The sequence below is a fragment of the Acipenser ruthenus genome, chromosome 7, assembly GCF_902713425.1.
Source record: "Acipenser ruthenus chromosome 7, fAciRut3.2 maternal haplotype, whole genome shotgun sequence".
Lineage (NCBI taxonomy): Eukaryota > Metazoa > Chordata > Actinopteri > Acipenseriformes > Acipenseridae > Acipenser > Acipenser ruthenus.
Window position 1 is genome coordinate 52626018 of NC_081195.1, and position 20394 is coordinate 52646411.

At 38.2% G+C, this 20394-nt stretch overlaps 1 protein-coding gene across 4 annotated transcripts in view; it reads right to left on the minus strand.

Annotated features, from left to right (window-relative positions):
• LOC117414883 (coiled-coil domain-containing protein 136-like) overlaps positions 1 to 20394 on the minus strand; it is a 45797-nt gene that overhangs the window by 8253 nt on the left and 17150 nt on the right. For 3 of the 4 annotated variants that reach the window (XM_034024719.3, XM_034024721.3, XM_059027268.1), the window contains 6 exons: positions 10147 to 10377; positions 9324 to 9398; positions 6757 to 7074; positions 2895 to 3012; positions 1718 to 2063; positions 1198 to 1332 (listed from right to left, as the gene is read on the minus strand). In XM_034024719.3, coding sequence (XP_033880610.2) covers positions 1198 to 1332; positions 1718 to 2063; positions 2895 to 3012; positions 6757 to 7074; positions 9324 to 9398; positions 10147 to 10377 — 1223 coding nt within the window. The remainder of the gene's footprint in view (positions 1 to 1197; positions 1333 to 1717; positions 2064 to 2894; positions 3013 to 6756; positions 7075 to 9323; positions 9399 to 10146; positions 10378 to 20394) is intronic. The other variant, XM_034024723.3, reaches the window with a different exon arrangement.

Here is a 20394-nt window from a genome sequence, read left to right on the forward strand (position 1 = left end):
TATGCATGTGTTAAAAATACTAAACATTTCAACCAGGGCACCGCAGACGGATCGGAACAGGGAGAAAACTATGAAAAGCTACAGTAGTAATATACGGTGGTATTTTACAGTCAACAGCATCTTTATAGAATGTTTGTAGTTATAGCAAATGAGAAACAAAATGGTATGAATGGGTATTCCCTCAGTGACTGTTATACATCATAATAGTAATAACATTTGACTAGGGATATTACTATAATCAACAATGCAGCATAATCTTTACACTACCTCTCTGAAATATATTTTTAGAAAAACACAGTTCTACCAAACACTTTTCTTCCACCTATTTTATCATGGAGGTTACTATGGAAACTGTTACTATCACAAGCGATATAAACTCTTTAAATTCATATATATATATATATATATATATATATATATATATATATATATATATATATATATATATATATATATATATATATATAGTTAAACCCCCATTAATGAATAGATCTATATTCTCAATCAACAATCCATTACACCAGACAAAACAGTTGAAAGATTATCCACTGCTATACAAAAAAAAAAAAAAATTACATTTATACAAACACTATGCAGCACAACATGAGGAAGGATAAGCCGAGCTTTAAGCAGACAGTCATGGAATTCAGCAAGCTGCATGTCATGTCACATAATTATAGGTAGATTTTAATAAACATCATGTATGGTACATTATTGTTATTTTTTAACAACAAAATACAGAATATAGAAAGGTGGAACAAAGCTGTTTAAAAAATTCTTCTTTTTCACATTTTCATTAAAGACAAACCCTAAATATCTAAAGACTAGCTGACAATGTAAAATTAACTACGGTTTTTATACCCTTGTGGTCATTTTTTTGTAAAACAAATAACAATTTGTTGAATTAACCAGTATCATTTTACCACGAATAACTATGATAGTAATGCTAAATATTTCTATAGAAATAATAGATTTATAGATACACAGATGTTCGTTGCAGACAAAACTTGCATTTGTGATATTCATTATATATCAGTGAGATGGAAGCTTTAGTGTATGGAAGAAATATATGAACACTGTAAATGTTATATATATATATATATATATATATATATATATATATATATATATATATATACTTTTGTTTTCTATTCGTCCAAGCCTGGTACGGTACGATACCTCTAGTCACGCCCTCACCTTAGCATTCTTCCCTGTGAGTTGCTGCATCTCCTCCCGGCACTTCTGAAGCTCCCTCTCCAGCTCAGCCCTTTCCTTCTGGCTGGTACTGTAAAGGCCCTGCAGCTCCCTCAGTTCAGCCAGCAGCCCTGCACACTGCACCAGAACAGGCATGTAGGATTAGAACTACATGTCTCACAATCTGTCAGTCTATAACTATGCTGGGGGCCTCAGAACACTCTATAGGTACACATGGGCACAGAATGTGGCAGTGAAGAAGATAGTCATATTTAGATTTGGCTTCACACTAGACATCAGCAATATCAGTGAAAAAAAAAATGTAAATAACTGAAAAGTGCACAGTAATGTTATATTAAAAATATTACCATTTTATATACTGATACTGTATAATCTGAACTTCTGTTCCGCTCTCTGGAACTTTTCCATGACAGCAACTGGACCACTAATTACTGGGATTTCTTAAATCTGTTTTCCTGTTGTTACTCTGCACTATTGTAGAAATATATACATCAATACGTACTGTAGAAGCATATACCTCATGCTGCACACAAAGAGCTTTCTCTTCAGCTTGCTTCAGTTGTTGTCGAAGAGAGGCTACTTCTGAAAAGCCTGATGAGAAGCTTCCCCCATTTAAGCCACCTGTTGGTGTCATTGGTTTTCCATCAAACGATATATTCTTCTGAACAGATGCATCTACTAGCCTACAGTTTGAGGTCGACTCTGCTAAAGTCATGTAACTCCCGGCCCTGCCGACCTCATACCCCTCTTCTTCTGTTCCACCACTTAAATCTTTCTTTCCAGTGGAAGGCTTTTCACCTTCACTGCTCAGAGTGCCTTCTTTTAGTGCTAGATACAGGTCATTAGTGCTGTGGGGGAACAAAAGTTATAGGATTTGAGTCATTTTGGAAAAGTGGCGCAAAGGATTTTGAGACACAGTTGGGCCCTATTCACATGCTGTATAAAAAGATTTGGCATGGATCAGTATGTAATAATGACATATTGTAGAATGCACTGAGGAAGGCAGCAGCAGGGTTGGTAGGTGACGTAATCACACACGAAGACATAAGCCCGATATACACCCCTTGCAATGGAGCCGGCTCTTTTGTACAGCGGTATCGGCGCTATGCTTTAGTGCGAGAGGTCACTGGTTCGCACCCGCCCTCCGCCTGTGTGTGGATTGCCTCACCCTGTGTGATGCGCCTGCCTGCGTTAACCGAGAGCGCTACATTGGTGTAAGAAGTGGGCGCAGGTACCCCAGTACGCACTTGTCAGACTGTAGCCTGGAGCAAGTCCAGGGCAGACTTGAGGCCGGCAGGGGAGAGTGTAGCGTGCACGGGGGAAGGCAGCAGCAGGGCTGGTAGGTGACATAATCACACATGAAAACATAAGCCCGATATACGCTCCTTGCAATGGAGCCGGCTCTTTTGTACAGCGGTATCGGAGCTATGCTTTAATGCGAGAGGTCCCGGGTTCTCGCCCACCCTCCGCCTGCGTGTGGATTGCCTCGCCCTGTGTAATGCGCCTGCCTGCGTTAACTGAGACCGCTACAGTATGTAATAATATGCAATAACACCATATCCACAATGACAGCCTGACATATAAAAGTCCTTCTCTCATAAAAGATGTTATCTTTTGCTGAGGTATGCAGTATTAACTATACATCTTTGTAGGTGAACATGTGACTTCTCAACTCCCACCTCTCCCTGTTTTGTGACAGGTGCTGCAGTTTCCTCAGAAGCTGTTTGTTGTCCTCCCTCAAAGACTGAGACTCTTCCTTCAGGCTCTGACACTCATCCCGCAGCGTCCGCACTTCACCTGAAGAGATTCCACACGACAAATCAGCGTGCAATATTCCGCAAGCTTCATAGCGCCATTACTCTCGCAAACGGCTTTATGATGTGCATTGCATACAACAGGCATCAATGAGTGTAGCAATTTCCAAAGAGATGCCAGTGTTACTAAATAAATCAATAATATGCCTAATTAGATTAACTCAGGAGGCCTTATTTTGTCTTCATCTGTTGTTTATTACTAGCTTTAAAACGGACTATTTATGCATTTATTAATTTAATAAATTGTGCATATTTGCACTGACACAAACCTGCATGGCCCTCTCTCACAGCTTCAAAGCATACAGAAAATCTGGCTAAACACTGACTAACTTGGAAAGAATTACTGTAGTAAAACTAAAGCGAAGCGCTACAATGTTTTATTACTGTCATAACTCATTTTCACATTTCTTTCAGTAAACATAGTTCCAGACCAAAATATTTCTATATTAGGTTGGACAGTTAATGCTAAGCATACAGTAATAGGGAATTAAAATGAGAGGTAGTATATCCAGTAGCACTAAGGTAGTACTATCTATAATGGTATAAAAGTTACTACTGTAGTAGTTGAAAATTATGTTGAGAAATTCTACCTGTGTAAAAACTGTGGCTTCTGCAATAAAATTCTAGTACAGACAGGCATACATCAAGCAGCATATCATTTGTCACCCCTTTCCACAGATTACACTCTGAGACAATAAATAAGCACTGAAAATCATGTTAGTGCACAAATGTATTTCAAAACTACTGTACAGATCCAGCATATTCTAGACTAGAGTCCGGGTTACTGAGGTAAACAACAGGGTTTTAGATCATTGCGTCACACTCAGTTCTCCAGCTTTTATTTGGTTTTAGTTGGTTTTCATCATGCCAGATGAATGAATTTCAAAAACAGAGGTATGGAAACATTCTTTTCTTTTTTTCTTTTTTTTCTTCTATAAATTGTTAATTGTCCAGAATCCAAATCTATGTTTGTACTCAGTGGCTTAGCTATAAAAGAACAAAATACAGGGATCCGTTACTGTACTCATACTATACTTTTACTTTTGCAGACTTTTAAGATTAGCCATTTGGTACTGAAAACACAGTTCTATAGAATGTAACCAAACCTCTTGGTGAATGTTTGAAAGGATGTCAGAGTCATAATGAATTAGAAGTATTTCGATGAAACTTTGAAAACAAAAACTAACCATGCCAAACCAGAAAATGTAAATGTTAAACAGTACCATAATGAAACATCATTAGGTGAGCTCCTTGTTAAACTGTATACATTTTAGATATAAGTACCCTTTTAAATCAATATGCATTAATCTTGTCAAGCTTTATTGCATCTCCAATTGACATTTCTAGTTTGAGAGATGCAAATCCACAGATCCACCACCTTCAGTACTAGCTGGCTAGCTCTCTACCACTGACTGTTCAAAGCATTCCACCTGTAACTGCTTAGTTAAAAGCCCTATAAGCCAGTTAGCGGACCATGTCATTGTCTTGTTTTGCATGCTTTTTCAATCTTGTCAATAACATGCACTAACATATACAAATGGGATGATCTGCATTGCACACAATAGGCTTGAGTGTTAGCAATATCCAAAGAGATAAATATTGAATCAAATGCTGACTGTCAATCCAGTTGCCTAAAAATAAATCAGTAACTGAAATCCATCTTTATTATCAAGGAGTTCTTTCCACCATGGTGTGCTTATATGTTTAGGGACTATTTTCCACATCTGACTGGGTAGCACTACAATCAATTCTATGGAACAAACTGTGCTTCAAAACCACTTTACCCAACTGTCATCATCATCCACCTAATGATCTTGTTTGTTACAGTTTAGATATCATGTCACTTTTCTATGTTCATCATATTTCACTTTTACTGTTGAACAATATATATGTCTCAGAAGATCTTAGAGACATTTATGTGTGCTAAGCAGATGCATGTTTTAATGTCAAAGTGCCTCTGCATCATCATTCTAATACCAAAAACAAATTAAGAGGACATTTTTCCTGTGGTTCAGAGGTCTGTGTGCAAGAAAAGAGTCAGAAGCGGCAAGCGTGCTAATCAGTCTAAAGGAGAGGTGTGTGCAAAAGGTTCCTTGCGGACAGCTGTTGGCAGTGATATACAGTTTAATCACTGTGATTAATTATCAAAACACATATTTGGTGGATCATGGAGGGGTTGCACCGCTTTGCCCAGCTTGTGCACGCCCCTATACATGTTGCCTGTCCAAGGGTTTGCAGTGTAGAGTGCTCTGTTTTTAATTCCACAGAAACTAAGTGGAATTATCATCTTGTCTATCGACACTGAACTGTGGTGAAATAGTGTCTTTTTATACACTACAGTTCAGATTTAATTTAGACTAATGACATTAGCCTACTGTCCTGTAATTCTCTTGTTAGCTCTTCTTAGCTCTCTATACATTTGGGAGCATTCCATTCCATGCTCCTTTACCAGCTGTTTCCTCTGAAGTAGGTGACAGGAAATATGAAGTGCCTACATTATGCAAAACAAACTTACAGTCCATGCTCACTACTCTAATGTAATTTATGAGGACAAACTCTCAAGAGCAAGAACTCCATCCTAATTATAGGTTTCAAAATGTTGACAACAATATCGAAATCACGTATTCACAAACAAAACACATACATTCCATTTGCATGATTTGTTTTTCTAGTGTGCATTAACATTTTTGAGGTAGAACTGTGTCAAGTTGTTTTGGGATATGATAGTTCAGTGTCATACTACTGATATCACCCTGGCATACCAAAGACTGCCTAACTGTCTGTCACTACTGTAACTACTTTTACATGTTATCATATGTTGTACAGTATACAGATAGACTACTTATACAATGGTGATTATGGACATACGGGGATGGGAAATCACATCCATCAGAACTAGTAAGAAATAACTTTGGTGCCTGTAGGAGAATTATAGTACATGTATATATTCCATTTTTTAATTTCACAAAAACAGTTTTTGCTTAGTACATCTGGCCTGAGAGAGCCTTAACCTGGTGCAACAGAATAGGTGCCCCTTACAAAATGAGACTCACTATGTGTTTACCATTAAATACAAGTAACCTGAGAGAGTCTGTGGCAATCCTGACAAAGTTGCATGTATTGATATTAATGTATATGTATTTGTTTAAGTAGTGTTATATTTTGTATACAGTACATAAGTACAAACTGTTAGAACAGGGGTGGCCAAAGTTGGCCCTTCTAGTCCTGGTCTTTATTTCCTTTTCCAAACTGTTTAATTGAACCAATTAAACCTCCATACAGACCCTGAACTAGTCAATTAAATAATTTTACCTGTTAAACCTGGAGTTGGACACTCCTGTGTTAGAACCTCCTATAGAATTACACGTTTATAGATTTTGGTTAGTTTCAGTCGGGCATTTTAGATTTGTATGTAATTTAAGAACTGTGGGATAGATACTGGTAGTAGGATGTGAAGATCAGAATTTGCATAAAACAAGAGGAGTATAGTTCACTTAAAATGGTGGTCTTGACTTGATTGAGAGGGGATTCTACTGTCATTTATTTATCCCAAAATAATTCAATGTGAAAGCCAAGTGCACTTGTGTTCAGTTGCCACCAAGCAGCATAGCAAAGTGTGGCAGTGACTAATGTCTCTTTATGCATAGAAAATAAAAAAATAAATAAAAAAAGAGCCAGCCTGCTGGGGATGTCGGCGTTTGATGTACAGTGTGCTGTATCTGCTCACCTTGCAGCGGCTCCCCCTCCTCTCTGTCGTGGGCGCTGCCCTGGCTCTTCATGCGGATCTCTGCCCGCAGGCTGGTGATCTCCAGCTCGTACTCCTGCCTGGTGGCGTGCAGTCTCTGCAGCTCGGCGCGCAGGCGGCACAGCTCCTCCTGCAGGCTGGCGATGTCGTTCTCCCGCTCTGCCGCCGCCTCCTCTGCTGCCTGCTGCAGCACCAGGACCTCCTCCTGCGCCACCCGCAGCTCCTCCTGTGCCTCGGACAGCTCGCTCTCCTTCTCCTCCTCCAGGCTGTCTATCTCTTCCTGCACTGACCGCAGCTGGGCTGAGCAGAGACAGGGAGGAAGAACATTCTAGAGCCCCATACTTTAAAATGTCATACTTTAAAATGAGAATGATATGTTTACAGGTTGCCCTTAAAGCACCAGGTGACTCGACTCTTTGTGTTATTTTACAGGCAGTCCTGTGTAGTAACAGACTACCGTATAATCTTTACAATAGAACATGAATCCTGTGTATAAGACACACACTGGTTATATCAAGCATGACCGATTAGCGATGGGTTAAATTCCTTGTAAACGAGTTAACTCTATAGAATACTAAAATGCAGGGATAGAAATTTACCTAAAATGTATTTACTTTTTTTCTAAACGTACATTATACATTCCCAGAATACATCAGTATAATAGGACGAGAGGTTAAAGCTCTTCCATACACCCTCCTACTACATCAGTTTTGTCAAATGACTTTCCATGCAATTGTTGATACAGATTGAGTTGGTTCCAGCTAGTCACTGATTGGATGGGATCTCCTGTACTAAATACAATGTACTGTGTTTGCACCTTGGTGAATGACAGAACAAAACCATTCTAATATGCATATGCAAGCCTCACATTTGCTATGATCCACCCAACTGAGACATTTCTATTCTCTCTGTTTACAAACTCTGTCACAGAATGTCAAACAAGCACATTCAAAGAGTGCTGTTTAGTTTGCATTTAATTAGAACACAGATGGCAGAGTTGTTTTTACACCTTATGTGTGGAAAACCAAAATTAATGTCAGATCTATATTCCAACAGCTTATTGTTACAGCGTCTCTCTCAATTTCAATAAATGTCTTCCTAAGTAGTTTGTCTGTTGAGCATCCCAGCAGTAACATTGTATGATGAGTGTTATGTAAGGAATTACTTGAAAGGTACATCAGTGCCCTTAACGTTTTACTGACCCAGCAACTGAGGACTGAACCCTGATTCAGACACCAGCACAATGTCTGTAATGGCAAAAGAGCTGGCCTTTGCGGCTTTATATTACTCAACCCAGTCAGCTACAGGGGGACTTCATTATAGCATCTAATTCAGATGTAAATACGTAAGAACAAACAATGTATTTCAAATAGTATTCATATGAAGTAAACTAAATTCATGACACACTCATTTATCATGTATGGACAGGTCAGCAGTGCTACATAATAACTGTCACATGTCACTGCAAACTCTCAGGGTAGCAACTGATGGAGATGTTCCTTGTTGTCTTAATACACAAGGGTTTGAAAGGGTTAAGTGGCGATGACCCAGGCTGTGTCACAACAACATACTGGTGAAACAGTCATTCAGTCAGTCAGCTGTTTACATGTGAGGAAGCTATTCTTAAACAAGGATAATGACACCCAGCCAGTAAAAACAATTAATATCTACTTTGCTGAGGCCTGGCTGCCTAAAAAAGGTGCTCTTGCAGACATTTTGAAAAGCCGACTGCACAACTGCTCAGACTGGGTGTAAATTATAAATGTCTTTCATCTTACAGGGAGGGACTGCCACCTCCCATGGTATGCAGTGCAATATGGAGCAGATGCAATAACAGTTACTGCTGGTGGTTATAGAGGATGGTGAAACACTAACGTATGTTAAAATAACCTGCAGAATGTAAACCAAAACGGATCTGAATGGAACTCTTCTTGAGGGATAATTCTACAGCTGATGAATTTGTATTTGATTTATTTGATTTTTTTTATCTTTTAGTTTTACCTTTTAAGACTGAAAACATTCCACACAAAAAAAAGCATTGAATACGCAGGAATCAGTAAGATTTGTGTTTCAACCTACCCTTGAATTCAATTTTAATTATGGGTTTTATGTACCAAAAAACACAAACTAACTATGAAAATAAATGCATTATTTAATGGTGACACTACAAAAAATCAGTTATCTTTATCAGCGTAGTTGGTTTTGTTATTTGGTACTTTTTAAAAGCTGCTATAAGGTTAGCGCTGTCTAAAAAAAGTATATCCTAAAATATAAATAATCTGATTTGCTGATCTTAATTTAAACAACACATTAGAGGAGGCTATGTGGTCCAGTGGTTAAAGAAAAGCACTTGTAACCAGGAGGTCCCTGGTTCAAATCTCACCTTAGCCACTGACTCATTGTGTGATCCTAAGCAAGTCACTTAACCTCCTTGTGCTCTGTCTTTCGGGTGAGACGTAATTGTAAGTGACTCTGCAATGTCATTTATTTCTGCTGGTTCTGTTTGAAACGGTACTGGTATTTATATAAGACAGTAAAGCTCAAGTTACCTTGTAACCTCTGTATCTGCTTAGTGAAGGTCTCAGCCTGATGGGCACTTGCCATGCGCTCATCCTCTAACAGACCTGTTTGGGGTTTAATAAGGGTGCTGGGTTAGAGGTGAAATATATACCATACATTGCAAAGCCAAAGATGAAGTGCTAGATTCAATAAAAACACAGCATCTTTTTTGTATTTACCTGTTTTATGTGATGTGGTGTACATGAATGAAGGAGGAACATTATGACTTGTTCCAACTGCCATGCAAAAATCCAAGTGAGTAAACCCCAATCTGCTACCCAGATCTGTGTGCTGTATTATTGGTCTTTGGAGATGTCAACAACAGTATAGAAAAGCTTTGTTTTGCTTTTTGTTTTTTTGCTTGTTTCTTTATATAGAGCATGACATGTGAATTTGTCTGCTGCCGTTTGTGGAAAATGATTTTCATGGTAAATTAAAGTGGATGGTTTATTGGATCCCCACAGCTTTTCAGTTAATTGGAATGTTTTGGGTTTTTTTTTTCTCACAAACTACTCACTGAAGCAGCAGGAAACCTGTTATACTCATATCCTCTTGGAAAGCTTGTGTCAGTTTGTTTGTAAGCATGGGGGCAGGGTGGACTCTAGAACACTTTTATGACTAAACATAAATTAGAATACCATGGCTGTTGGGCAGATGTGGCCAAAAAGCATAATATTGGTACATTTCAACCCAGACCAATCAATTTAAGGACTAGTTTACATTGTTATATATATATATATATATATATATATATATATATATATATATATATATATATATAAGCTCGTTTTCTCAGTTTTAACTCTTCCTTACCTTGTAACTCCAGGAAGCCCTCCTCATGTCTCTGGGAGAGTTCCCGTGTCTCCTCCAGCTCGATGAGCAGCTGTATGACCTGGGACCTCAACTCCTCAAGCTCCTGTTCATCTGACATCAGCTCCTCACTTTCCTGTCCCCCAGTCTTCTGCTCCTCTACCTTTACCTTTGTTTCCACCGCAGTCAGCTCCTCCACCTCAGGCTTCTCTGGCCTCTCATTATAAGACTCCTCTGTTTAGAAGAAGATAAATGTTACCTACCTATGACAGCAAATGTGTCCCAATGGTTATGTTTTTAATATTCACTATAGATATTAACATGGGTGTTAATATTAGGTGTACTGATTCTATAAGTTGTGTTTTGCTGGCTGAGAGCAAAAATATGGTAGTTATGAACATGGTTACTTAACCAATCTTAATTCAGTTTCTGTGGTTCTGATGCTCCCTTTCAATTCGAAGATGACCACCAACATACTTATGGGAGATGCCTGCTTATTGGTAGGTATTACTGAGCTCTTTATATCAGAGCTGCCAATAGGCCCCTTCCTGGGGTGACGTCCCCCGTCCCACCTACCGAGGGGTCCAAATAGTCAGCCCACGGAAGCCATTTCTCTTTTTGCCTCTCAAGATGGTAAGGTATGACATCTGTGTTTACAACTGAGCGGATTTTGAAAGAGCTTTTCAGAGTCGACTGCAGTTCCCCTGCATTCGTGCTGAAAGCTGGCTTGGAGCTTTCCTGGAATCAGCAGCTCCATTCTAGCTCTTCTTGTACTTTCTGTGCTTTTTTCACAGCCTGCCTCTCTTGCGTTGCAGGCTGTCTTTGCTGTTTACTGTCTGTCACATGTGAGCGACTCCATGTGCAGTATTATTTAAAAGTGTGTACTGTAATATCGCCTTTTAAGGTTTTCAGTGTGTGGAAGGTATTGCGGTCACATAGAAAACTTGTAAAAATCAAAAGGCAGGCTCTAAATGTATTTTAAGTTGATGAGCACTCCGAAGTCCACCAATGAAAAGAGCTATAGTTGCTAGGAAACAGGCATTCATCTTAAATCCTATTTATGAACTGCTCATGCTCCACTATCTCAGGTTGGAAAAGACTCGACTTGACTCTACAGGGACAAGGCCAGACATGTAATTGTAATAAACCAGATCCCATAAAAAATGTATGGTCAGTAATATATATATATATATATATATATATATATATATATATATATATATATATATATATATATATATATATATATATATATATATATATATAAAGTAATAGTAGATCTTACATCATTAACTATGTGATAAATCACAAACACATTCATTGATTTAAAAAAAAAAGTAAGTGAGTGCAGTTGCCATGGCATCAAAAGTTAATAAGTATGTTTCCTTTGAGAAAGGTTTGTTAAACATACCAAAACATTGGGAAGTTGGCTCTTTGGAGCAAAAACTATATCTATGTTTATTATAGTTCCTGTGTAGAATCTTCATTTTTATGATTCATAAATCTAGAATAATATATAGTCTGCAGTGAATTACAAGTAAAAAAATTGTATCCAGGGGTTCCACTGCGAAATATCATAGAATCGTGATTTTATTTCTTGTAATTTAGCAGGCCATTTGTAATTTTTGTATTTGACACTGTTACACTGTACAGTATAGTAATAGTGCATCCTGTTGACATGCAATATGACTGGTTTATGTCAAAACCGTGCAATAAGACTTTTTTTTGGCATGATGTAATTATAGGTCCTATACATGTAAATACTGTATGCTGTGTCTTGGGTATCTCCCATTATTAAAAGATAGTTCCACACAGTTTGAGCAGCCCAAACTGCACAAGAACATATATTTTATACAATAAGAGCCATCCTACACACACCCTGACTAAATCAAAACCTATTACTTAATTAAACTCTAAGACACAAATCCCACTGTTCTGTTTTTTAAAAAAAAATATGGTTCAGCTTTTGTAATGGATGGTAAAACAAAGTCAGACTAACGGCTAGTTGCTCCGTAAGCTTCAGCAATCATCCTTTACTCCATACTTTACCTGGTTAAAATTCAGTATTCAGGGGTGCTACAATTAGTGCTAAACTGTTTTAAAAGTTTAGCACCAGACAGCCTACTGGTGCTAAATTATCAAACCCGTCCTAATCAAGCTTCCACTCCACAACTTCCCACACAACACAAACCTTCTCTCCTGTGTATGTGGATGAGTGGTGGGTGGGGGTCATGTGAATAGTCCAGACCCAATGAGAAACTATCATCATTATGTATGGTTGCTAAGGAATAAAAAATATAAATACATGTATCAAGAATTGTAGCCCTATATTATATATATATATATATATATATATATATATATATATATATATATATATATATATATATATATATATATATATATATTCACTGCGAACATCTTTTCTTTATTTTGGTTTCTAGAGGATTACAATACTTTCATTATTTAGAACTAGATCAGTACATTTTAAAGCTAAGGATTAGCCTCTTCATACAGCGAACCCACACTAGTGATGAAATCCCCATTAAGGGAATTGATGACTATTACACATGTAATAATTAAACCTGTATGTCCTAGCAGCCTACATGAGCCTTGTATGTCAACAAGGAAATCATGCAGACAAAGCATGAGAAAAACTGAATAGATCCTAATATGAAGCTGAAAAAATAAAATCTTTCATACATCTGAGACATAGAAAATAGGTTGCTTTCTCTGTACCATTTACTATTCACTTTTTGTCCTTTAAACATGATTTGATTGGTGTAAACTTAAATACAAGACATTATTTTAAAAATAACTATTTCTCTAAATGTTAATAAATTAAATGCAAGTGTAATGATCAGTGTTGTGTGACACACTGCCGTTACAGATTCTGTCTCGTCGGTGACATGAGATGAGGTTAAAAGCTCTATAACCATAAACGCAGATAAGTCTGGCTCTTTTGCATAGCGGTTAAGAGGCTCACTTGCAGTGTGCAGGGTCTCAGGTTTTCTTCCAGCTTCCACCTTGTTATATAAGTCATGAGCAACAGCACCATACTATAGCAGTGGCAATCAAATTAATTACAGCGAGAATTAACTGGATGGTGGGTGGCACTTCATTAAACCCACATCACCCATAAATCATGTTTACTTGAATTAACAGTTCCAACCAAATTCAGAAATAATAGCAATTTGTCTGCAATGTGTTGCTGTATATTATATTTTTGTACCAGTCCATCACAGTCCATGGTTAAAAATCTTTCTTCGCACAGTACTCATGTGACAGTATTTGTGATAAAGATCATTACTTTTTTCCATTCACTTTTAATATATCCCATCTTGTGCTAATCGTTGATTCAGTTTCTTTACAGAAGTGCAGTTACCATTGTTGGATAGTAGATAATGTTGTTATTCTCTACAAAGTTGACACCACTCTTTCCCAAGATACAAATATTTGCCTGTGGATGTTTATCAATTCTATTGACACAGAGCACTACAGTACTTTATAAACCTTTACTATCAACAAGCTCTGTACTTCGCAAGGTTCGATGATTAGAAATATACATTGCTCTGTGAAATATATCCAGGTTGCTTTTTTAATTGTTGCACCCTAACCTGAGAAAAAATAAAATGTCAAAGGTGACTCGACTAACCATAAAATTAGCCAGAGTGCAAGCTTGGTATTCCTGGTAACTAGAAAAGTGAAATGTGGGAATATCTAGAAGGATGGTGTAGTAATTTGGTAGTTTTTAAAGAAATCTGAGATTGTCACACATGACCTTCTCTGATACTGGTTGAGTTGGCATTTGCTGGTCCTAACCTATGTTATATTTTCTTATGGATTATACTTAAATGGTTTTAGGACATTGTTTAACCATTTTTTAAATGAAATCTTAAGGGCATCACATCAGAACACACATGGGGATTTAACTGACACCCTCCTTTACGCAGTGATATACAACAGCAGCATGTAATGTGCAACATTTTTCTATAGCAAGAGCCCCCTCTGTTGTTCATTCATCTCTCTGCTTTGCAATCTACACTCAGGACACCGAATGTAACTTGCAGCTAGTCCATTAGTCATCAGTAGCAAGCCAACTTTTCTAGCAGGGTAAGTCGGCATTTGAAAAGAAAGGAATTGTCATAGAAAGCTACACAAGGGAGTTCAAAATAAATTCTGTGATTGGTGTAAAAAAAAAAGCCAATTATCCATAGTTATTTAGTACGCTTTCAAATATTTAGTACATGTATTGATTTGGACCAATCACAATGCATTAAACACCTATGTGTTCTAAATAAATTTAAATTAACTACGCATTTTCTATGTAGGGGCTAGTCATTTTACAGTAGTACCTACGTAATGGCTGGTCATTTCACAGTAGTAACTATGTAGGGGATGGTAATTTTACAGTCATACAGTGTAATTACAAGAGTAGACAATAATATATATATTTTTAATTTCAGATATGAAATAAGCTTAAAAAAATAAAGAATAAAGAAAATTGCAAATCATTGCGACGAGAGATTTTCTTCTACGGTGCAAATATAGATTGCTCTGACTTCTTGAGACAGACAATGTTGACTGTGACACAGTTCAGTTTGTATTAACAAATGTACACAGTAGTTTTTTATTTTCAAATTAAATTTATTTCAGTTTTACCCTAAAATGATGGAGACGAATATAATATTAGTAGGTATACACTGTATAGGAAAGACAGGCAGGACAGAAGAGGCAGAGGGGTAGCGCTATACATCAAAAATAGTCTTGAAGCCCAGGTGTTAAATCTGGAAGAAAAAAACAATTCAGAATCAATATGGGTCAGAATAATGGACAAAAATTCAATGGGCATAATAATAGGGGCATGCTATTGACCACCAGTGACAAGGTAAAGCGATCTCATGCTGTAATCCACCCTCCCAGCCACCAAGGGGCTGTGAGCCAGCCTGGAAGGCCCCAACAGGGATTGCGTGACACGGCAGTTCTGTCTTAGGGGCGGAAGTCGCAAAAGGACGGTCGCCATCTTTGTTGAGGGCAACAACACAGAATGTGCTGCAAAGTCCCAGAATTGGGAGGCAAGTAAAACGGCAATCGCTGATTAGTGTTCCGCTGATTAGGGGGCATTCCACGGCACATAAAGGGGGCCGTGTTGTAGCAGTCGAGGCTTGTCCTTGAAACTACACAGAAGTACGGAAGAGGTGCTGATGGATTTTTTGTAAAATAAATGCTAACTGTGATTTTTCGGCAGACTTAAACAAACTGCTGTAGAAGGGAGACAACTAACCAGGAGGCCAGACACCAAACTGGCCAGAAAGGCCAGAACAGCCACCCAGAGCCTGGATAATTTTACTTTGTTTTATTGTGTTTTTTGAACTTTCAACCTTTCAGTTAGCGTATCTCCTTTGTTTGGACATTTTCTTTTGTTTATTGTCCCATCCTGGATACCATTGTCGGTAGGCAGGAGTTAGGTTTTATTTTCTGAAAGACCATAAATGGATCAGCACTAATTAAAAAATAATAAAGGAAAAGAAAGAAAACTTTGGAAAACCACACCATTGTCTATTATTTTACACCTCCACCTAACTCAGCCATTTGTGACACAACCAAATTCAGATACTGAGCAAAATACTATGTTATACAATGACATTAGAAATGCGAGTAGCAAAGGAGAAGCCAAACTAATGGAGGATTTAAACTTTCCCCATATAAAATGGGAAAACCCAAAGGGGAGCACGACAGACGAAATTGAAATGGTAGAAATGACAAATGACTGCTTCCTAATGCAATTTGTCAAGGCACCAACTAGAGGGGGGGCATGCCTAGATTTAGTCTTTTCAAATAACAAAGACAGAATAACAAAAACAGAGGTCAGAGAACCACTGGCAAACTCAGATCACAACATGGTCTCATTTGAAGTGCTTTTTAAAACCCCCAAAGTAACGACTAAAGCTAAGGTTTACAATTTAAAAAAGGCAAACTATGAAGGAATGAAATAGAGACTAACAGAAGTAGATTGGAGTAAAATAGAGAAAACATCCACAGAAAAAAGGGTGGCAATTTTAAAAAAAAGTAGTACTAGAGGTGCAAAGGAAATACATCGCAAAAGTAGACAAATCAAAATCTAAAACAAAATGGCCAAAATGGTTTAATAGATCAATTAAAAAAAAATATTCAGAGAAAAAATGCACTTTACAGAGCATTTAAAAGGGACCAAGAACAAAGTACACAGAAAGAGTACTTGAAACTGCAAGCGCAAGTCAATAAGGAAGTCAGAAAGGCCAAGAGACAGATAAAAATGAACATTGCCAAGGAGGCTGAAACCAATTCCAAAAAGGTTTCTCAATATTTTCCAATAAAGAAAACATCCACAGAGAAAGGATGGCTATTTTTAAAAAAATGTAGTACTAGAGGCGCAAAGCAAATACATCCCAAAAGTAGACAAATCAAAATGTAAAATAAAACGGACAAAATGGTTTAATAGATCAATTAAATAAAATATTCAGAGAAAAAAGGCACTTTATAGAGTGTTTAAAAGGGACGAAGAACAAAGTACACAGAAAGAGTACTTCAAACTGCAAGTGCAAGTCAATAAGGAAGTTAGAAAGGCCAAGAGACAGATAGAAATGAACATTGCCAAGGAGGCTAGAACCAATTCCAAAAAGTTTTTCCAATATTATAACAACAGAAGAACATTCAAGGAGGAAGTAAAATGTCTAAGAGATACAAATAGCAACATCATAGATGAAGAGATAAAAATAGCAAATATATTAAATGATTATTTTCACAAGTTTTTACAACAAGGGATATGGACCACATGCCCCACATGTCGACCTGTTCCTATCCAGTTTTAAATAACTTTAGTATAAGCGGAGGGCTTAGGTTGGCCAGGGTGTCCTCGGCTCAAGGCTCACTGCACACCAGCGACCCATGTAGTCTGGCCCGGTGCCTGCGGGCTTGCCTGTAAGCTGCCCGGAACTGCGTTGTCCTCCGACGCTGTAGCTCCGAGGTGGCTGTATGGTGAGTCTGCAGTGTGAAAAGAAGCGGTCGGCTGGCGGCGCACGCTTCGGAAGACAGCGTGTGTTTGTCTTCGCCACTCCCGAGTCAGCACGGGGGTGGTATCGGTGAGCTGACCCTAAAAATAATCGTGTCTAACTAACCTACTTGATTCTTTTGAGGATGCAACATCGACAATGGATAATTGCAAAGCATATGACATGGTTTGTTTAGATTTCCAGAAAGCTTTTGACAAAGTCCTGCATCAAGGGAATGCATGCACATGGATTAGGGAATGGTTAACATGTAGAAAACAGAAAGTACTGATTAGAGGAGAAACCTCAAAATGGAGCGAGGTAACCAGTGGAGTACCACAGGGATCAGTAGTAAGTCCTCTGCTCTTCCTAATTTACATTAATGACTGTTAAATTTGCAGATGACACAAAAATAGGAGGAGTGGCAAACACAGTTGCAGCAGCAAAGGTCATTCAAAATGATCTAGACAGCATTCAGAACTGGGCAGACACATGGCAAATGTCATTTAATATAGAAAAGCGTAAGGTACTGCACGCAGGCAATAAAAATGTGCATTATAAATACCATATGGGAGATCTAGGAGTTTATGTTTACTCAAATGTCTTCATCTAGGCAACGTGGGGAAGCTATAAAAAGGCCAATAAAATTATTATTATTTGTTTATTTAGCAGACGCCTTTATTATTATTATTTATTTCTTAGCAGACACCCTTATCCAGGGCGACTTACAATTCTTACAAGATATCATATTATTTTTTTTACACATTATTTTTACATATAATTACCCATTTATACAGTTGGGTTTTTACTGGAGCAATCTAGGTAAAGTACCTTGCTCAAGGGTACAGCAGCAATGTCCCCTACCAGGGATTGAACCCACAACCCTCCGTTCAAGAGTCCAGAGCCCTAACCACTACTCCACATTGCTGTGTGTGTGAACTATGCATCAGCTACAGAGTCACTTACAATTACGTCTCACCTGAAAGATGGAGCACAAGGAGGTTAAGTGACTTGCTCAGGGTCACACACTGAGTCAGTGGCTGAGGTGGGATTTGAACCGGGGACCTCCTGGTTACAAGCCCTTTTCTTTAACCACTGGACCACACAGCCTCCACAAATGCGCAGATATATAGTAAAAAGTGTTGAATTTAAATCACTTTACAATGTATTAGTAAGACCTCATCTATAATACTGTGTTCCGTTCTGGTCACCTTGCTACAAAAAGGATATTGCTGCTCCAGAAAGAGTGCAAAGAAGAATGACCAGAATTACTTCTGGTTTAAAAGGCATGTCATATGCAGACAGGCTAAAAGAATTGAATCTATTCAGTCTTGTACAAAGAGGACTACGCAGCTATCTGATTCAAGCATTAAAAATTCTAAAAGGTATTGATAATGTCGACCCAGGGGACTTTTTCAACCTGAAAAAAGAAACAAGGACCATGGGTCACAAATGGAGATTAGATAAAGGGGCATTCAAAACAGAAAATATTTTTACACAGAGAATTGTGAGGGTCTGGAACCAACTCCCCAGTAATGTTGTTGAAGCTGACACCCTGGGATCCTTCAAGAAGCTGCTTGGTGAGATTCTGGGACTAACAACCAAACGAGCAAGATGGGCCAAATGGCCTCCTCTCGTTTGTAACCTTTCTTATGTTCTTATATTCTTATGGAAAATCAACACACTGGTATTAGTATTAAATCACATTGTGAATGTCACCAGCCTAGCTGACTTCAGTATACAGATAACACATCCACAACCCTTCCACCATCACTGCTGAGGCTTGTAGCTAGATCCTGATATAATCTTTTTAGTCTTTTATTTAGTAGTCGCCAATTAGTTTTTTATTATTTTCTCCCCAATTTAGTAGTGTCCAATTATTTTGTTTAGCTCAGCTCACCGCTACCACCCCTGTGCTGACTTGGGAGGGGTGAAGACGAACACACGCTGTCCTCTGAAGCGTGTGCCATTAGCAACCCACTTTTTTACACACTGCAGACTCACCATGCAGCCACACAGAGCTACAGCGTTGGAGGACAATGCAGCCCTGGGCAGCTTACAGGCAAGCCCGCAAGCGCCCAGCCAGACCACAGGGGTCTCTGGTGCACGGTGAGCTGAGGACACCCTCCATCCCCCCAGGCAGCGCTCGGCCAATTGTACGCCGCCCCCTGGGAGCTCCTGTCCTCGGTCGGCAAAGGAATAGCCTGGACTTGAACCGGCGATAATGTCTTTTTATAGCTGGTGTCTAACTTTCCTGAGATTTAAGTAACTGTACACCTCCCATGACACTGCTTCTATCTGTTTTAATAACCAAACAAGAATGAGGTACAAGCAGTTATACAGCTACATGATATTTAAATACAATAGTGTAAATGACTGGGAAAGAAATAGATTCTTTGAGGATGGGGGACATCACATCTTAATAGCAAATTTACATTGCAGTTGAATTTCTGGAAGAAATTGGAATAAACATAAGGTCCTAGTTTATCAATGTGTAACAGTGGCGGCAGTGAGAAAATTCAGTCCAATAATTTAAATAGATCCAAGGAGCTAAATTCATCACAGTAAGTGGTGTAATATTGTTGGTGGAAGGCTTAAGACTATTTTCTGCCAATTATTGCCCAATTTAACTTCCAAGATCAATTGCCTTCAAAGGTGTCAATTCAAAATAGTAAAACAGGCTGTTTGGATTCTGATATGCTGTGTTCATTGCATGTGCCGAGGGACACATTCAACTTGCAGTATTTATTTTGCCAGGCTTATATATTGAATATAATTTCATCAACTTCGAGAACCCCTGTGCTCCTCTCCAGCAGAAATAACAGTACATATTGCAAGTGTTTATAATTGTTAGTATAACAAGTGGAGGATTTAAGCAAGCCAGCATCTTGAAATATGTAGACATTGTGAAAGACTATAAACGACAAAAGACAGTGAATGGGTTGTGTAAAATTTGCATATATAAATATGGAGTTAGCCTGTTTACAGCTGATTAATTGAATATAACTTGAGACGCAGCTTAATTTGTAGTCTGCGGAGAGGAAAATGTCTCTAATCTCAATGCATCACATTAACTGTGCTCTTCAGTCTTTTAAGGTATCCTGTGAGACCATGCAAAAGACTGTGCACCTTGCATCACACATTACAATCAACCTCACAGATCTGTGCTGAGGTGTTGAGTGGACTCTTCGTGTTTTTTAATCATGTGTTAAATATAGGGCTT